Below are 4094 nucleotides of genomic sequence, written 5' to 3' on the forward strand. Positions count from 1 at the left end.
AATTCCCTTTGTCCATCGGTATGTTACTTGCCTGAGATTCGATCGTCGGTATCTTCATACCTAGTTCAATCTCGTTATTGGCAAGTCTCTTTACTCGTTCCGTAATACATCACTTCGTGACTAACTCCTTAGTCGTTTACTTGCAAGCTTATGATGTGTATTACCACGAGGGCCCAGAGATACCTCTCCGATACTCGGAGTGACAAATCCTAATCTCGATCTATGCCAACTCAACAAACACCTTCGGAGATACCTATAGAGCATCTTTATAATCACCCAGTTACGTTGTGACGTTTGATAGCACACAAGGAATCCCTCCGGTATCCGAGAGTTGCATAATCTCATAGTTGAAGGAATATGTATTTGACATGAAGAAAGCAATAGCAATAAAACTAAACGATCATAATGCTAAGCTAACGGATGGGTCTTCTCCATCACATCATTCTCCTAATGATGTGATCCCGTTATCAAATGACAACTCATGTCCATGGTCAGGAAACCTTAACCATCATCTTTGATCAACGAGCTAGTCAAGTAGAGGCTCACTAGGGACACGATGTTTGTTTATATATTCACACATCTATTTAGGTTTCCGATCAATACAATTCTAGTATGAATAATAAACCTTTATCATGAATAAGGAAATATAAAATAACAACTTTATTATTGCCTCTAGGGCCTTCATATCTAACATGGGACTTCACCAAGGATGGAGTCTCTATAGTCCGCTCGGCTTATCACCTCCTCATGAGTATGAAAAACGCGGGGACCGGACGACCGGAACCCTCGTCAACAGTGAACACACATAGAAGCTGGCTCGCTTTGTGGGGAACTCATGTGCCAAACAAAGTGAAGGTTCACTCCTGGAGGATAATACGCAATGGTTTTGCGGTGGGCACAGAGCTGCACAGGAGGAAAATCAAACCGATGGTATTCTGCATGGCATGTGGCAGAGAGGAAACATTAGCACACCGCTTCTGGTTATGCCCACACACCCGACTATTTTGGAAGGAGCTATACGAAAGGAGGGGCAGTCGGGTTTCTTCTTCATCGGAGTCCTTCCAGTCGAACAAAGAGAGTGGCTGGGGGTTCTTGCAATGGCTGGGCGAGGCAGGATAGGAGGAGAAAGAAATGATGCTGCAGGGGGTATATGGCCTTTGGCTTGCAAGGAATGAAGCTAGAGATGGCAAAAGAATTCCAGAAGCACATGAAATATCATATTATGTTTCTCGGTTCATGGATGAATGGAACGAGACCGTCCAGAGGAAAGCTAGAACAAAGGTGAAGGTCCAGCATGAGAGGTGGAAGCCACCGGAGTTGGGATGGATCTTGGCCAATACGGATGGAGTAGTGGCAAAAGACGAGGTAAAGGGAGGAGGAGGGGTGGTCCTGTGTGACCACGTTGATGCCTTTCGAGGTGCTGCGGCTCACTTCTTTCCCAACGATGCTAAGCCGGAGATTATTGAGTTGAAAACTTGTCGGAGGGCACTCCAGTTCGGGCGTGAGCTCGAAGTACAGAGGATCCACGTTAAGACAGACTATAGGGAGGCTGTTGCCATGTTCAATGGGAGCGCGAAGAACCTTTCTGCAGCTGGACCAATTGTGGAGGACATCAAAGGGCTAATGCAGGGATGGCGGGGGTGTTGAGTCTCATGGAAGAGGCGATCGGCCAATCGAGCCTCCCATATCTTAGCTAGACTCGCGGTAGGTTCTGAGACCAGTGAGGAGTGGCGTGATTCGCCTCCAGACTGTATCTTGCATGTAATAGCGGACGAGATCCGAAACTTTATTAAGGAGTAAATTGTTTTACCCTAAAAAAAAAACTTCCAGCCCAGGTCCAAGCCGTGTGCAATAGCTGATGAGAGTGCAAACACGGGCCGGGCGGAGCTGAGCAGAGTCCAGATCTGAAACCAGCAACGGCATCCTCTGCCGTCGTCCGTTTCGAATCCAGCTGGGCATAAATCTCTCTCCCATTTACCACCTCAGACCAGACCCAGATCGCAATCTCAGGACTCCTCCCCCCATCTGGAGCCGCTTTCTCCTCGCGAGTCAAACCTTTCTCTCCTCCCAGATCGGGGAGATGGAGCCGGCTACCATGGCCTGGACGCTGGCGGCGGCGGGTTTCGCGCTGGTGTACTGGTTCGTGTGGGTGATGGGCGCCGCGGAAGTGCAGGGGAAGCGCGCCGTCGACCTCCAGATGGGATCCATCGCCGACGACAAGGTCGGGGACAGGTATTCCCAGTACTGGTCCTTCTTCCGCAGCCCCAAGGAGACGGCCGCCGCGGCCACCGCCGACAAGGTGCCGGCCTTCGTCGACACCTTCTACAACCTCGTCACCGACATCTACGAGTGGGGCTGGGGCCAGTCGTTCCACTTCTCGCCCTCTCTGCCCGGCCGGTCGCACCGGGAGGCGACGCGGGTGCACGAGGAGCGCGTCGCCGACCTGCTCGAGGCGCGCCCCGGGAAGCGGCTGCTCGACGTCGGCTGCGGCGTCGGCGGGCCCATGCGCGCCATCGCGGCGCACTCCGGCTCCGACGTCGTCGGGATCACCATCAACGAGTACCAGGTCAACCGCGCCCGCTCGCACAACCGCAAGGCCGGCCTGGACGCGCAATGCGAGGTGGTGTGCGGCAACTTCATGGCCATGCCGTTCCCGGACGCGTCCTTCGACGGCGCCTACTCCATCGAGGCCACCTGCCACGCGCCCAGGCTGCAGGACGTCTACGGCGAGGTGTTCCGCGTGCTCAAGCCAGGGGGCCTCTACGTCTCCTACGAGTGGGTCACCACCCCGCTGTACCGCGCCGACGACCCGGAGCACGTCGATGCCATCCACGGCATCGAGCGCGGCGACGCCCTCCCGGGCCTGCGCCGGCAGGACGAGATCGCCGTCGTCGCTAAGGAGGTCGGCTTCGATGTCGTCAAGGAGCTGGACCTGGCGCTGCCGCCGGCGCTCCCCTGGTGGACGCGGCTCAAGATGGGGCGCCTCTCCTACTGGCGCAACTCGCTGGTGATCCGTGCGCTCACCCTGCTGCGCGTGGCGCCCAAGGGCGTCTCCGAGGTGCACGAGATGCTGTACGAGACGGCGCATCACCTCACCCGCGGCGGCGAGACTGGCATCTTCACCCCAATGCACATGGTGCTGCTCCGCAAGCCGGCCACCGCCGCTGAATAGACAGTAGCATCACATGCGCAAGAATGCAGCAGCGAGTCCTAGCTCTTGCCGCGGGCAGCTAGGAGCGGAATCAGACGAGGAAAAGCAGCTCTTGGTTTTGATCTTAGCATGGATGAATTCTTCTGTTCTTCGACATTCTTCTTGTTCTTAGACTGAGACTGGTTAATTAGTTCCGGGGAGCTCGGTATCACCCGAAGTCCCCACTTTATATTTTCCCTGTTTATTAATATGTGGAAGAATCGATCTGTTTATCTTGAAGCAAACATTGGATTGGAGGACTCGTCGTCTGCTCCATTCTGGCTTTGCTGCGAGTTCGTTGTGTTTACTGCAGTGATTGTGTCTGACCGCCGGTGTGGACGTGTGTGGTTTGACACGGTGGGTCTTTGGATTCCGTCCGGCGGGCGGCGGATGGGCCGAGATCGGATCTGCGGTTCAGTTACTTACTAGGTGTACTATATTTCTGCGTGCAGGAGGAATCTGGAATCTGGATGCCTCTGAGATCTGGCTGAGTAGGAATCTACTCAGCAGATCCAAACCAGCGTGGCATATGCCCTTGTCCTTTGAATCTGGAGCAAAGCGATCCGACGGTGCGGAGCTGTACACTTTCAAAGCATCTACAACAACAATACACAAATCTGGACCCTCACTTTCAAAGCATCTTACAACCACAATACACAAATCTGGACCCCCGAAACGTTTGTGGACCCGTTCGGTCGTATCACTTTGATCCCTCACTTTTCTGGACAAATCTCGACCCTCGAATGTTCGTAAACCCATTCGGTCATATCACTTTGATACCTCACTTTTTCCCGCGCACAATTACAATCCTCTGTCTCTCCCATTTATCCTTTCTATGTCAGATATTTCATCAAACACATTGTGTGCATCATACGACGTGGCCCCGCAACCCAATCTCGTGGGA

At 53.6% G+C, this 4094-nt stretch overlaps 1 protein-coding gene across 1 annotated transcript; it reads left to right on the forward strand.

Moving 5' to 3' along the window:
- The first annotated feature begins 1873 nt into the window (after positions 1-1873).
- Positions 1874-3483, forward strand: LOC109766957 (24-methylenesterol C-methyltransferase 2). Its single transcript, XM_020325706.3, has one exon. The coding sequence runs from the start codon at positions 2081-2083 to the stop codon at positions 3170-3172; it is 1092 nt and encodes a 363-aa protein (XP_020181295.1). The 5' UTR covers positions 1874-2080; the 3' UTR covers positions 3173-3483.
- Positions 3484-4094: the final 611 nt, after the last annotated feature.

This window comes from Aegilops tauschii, chromosome 1 (genome assembly GCF_002575655.3).
Source record: "Aegilops tauschii subsp. strangulata cultivar AL8/78 chromosome 1, Aet v6.0, whole genome shotgun sequence".
NCBI lineage: Eukaryota > Viridiplantae > Streptophyta > Magnoliopsida > Poales > Poaceae > Aegilops > Aegilops tauschii.

Coding starts and splice junctions, on each gene's coding strand:
- LOC109766957 (XM_020325706.3), top strand. CDS start 2,081: ATGGAGCCGGCTACCATGGCCTGGACGCTGGCGGCGGCGGGTTTCGCG.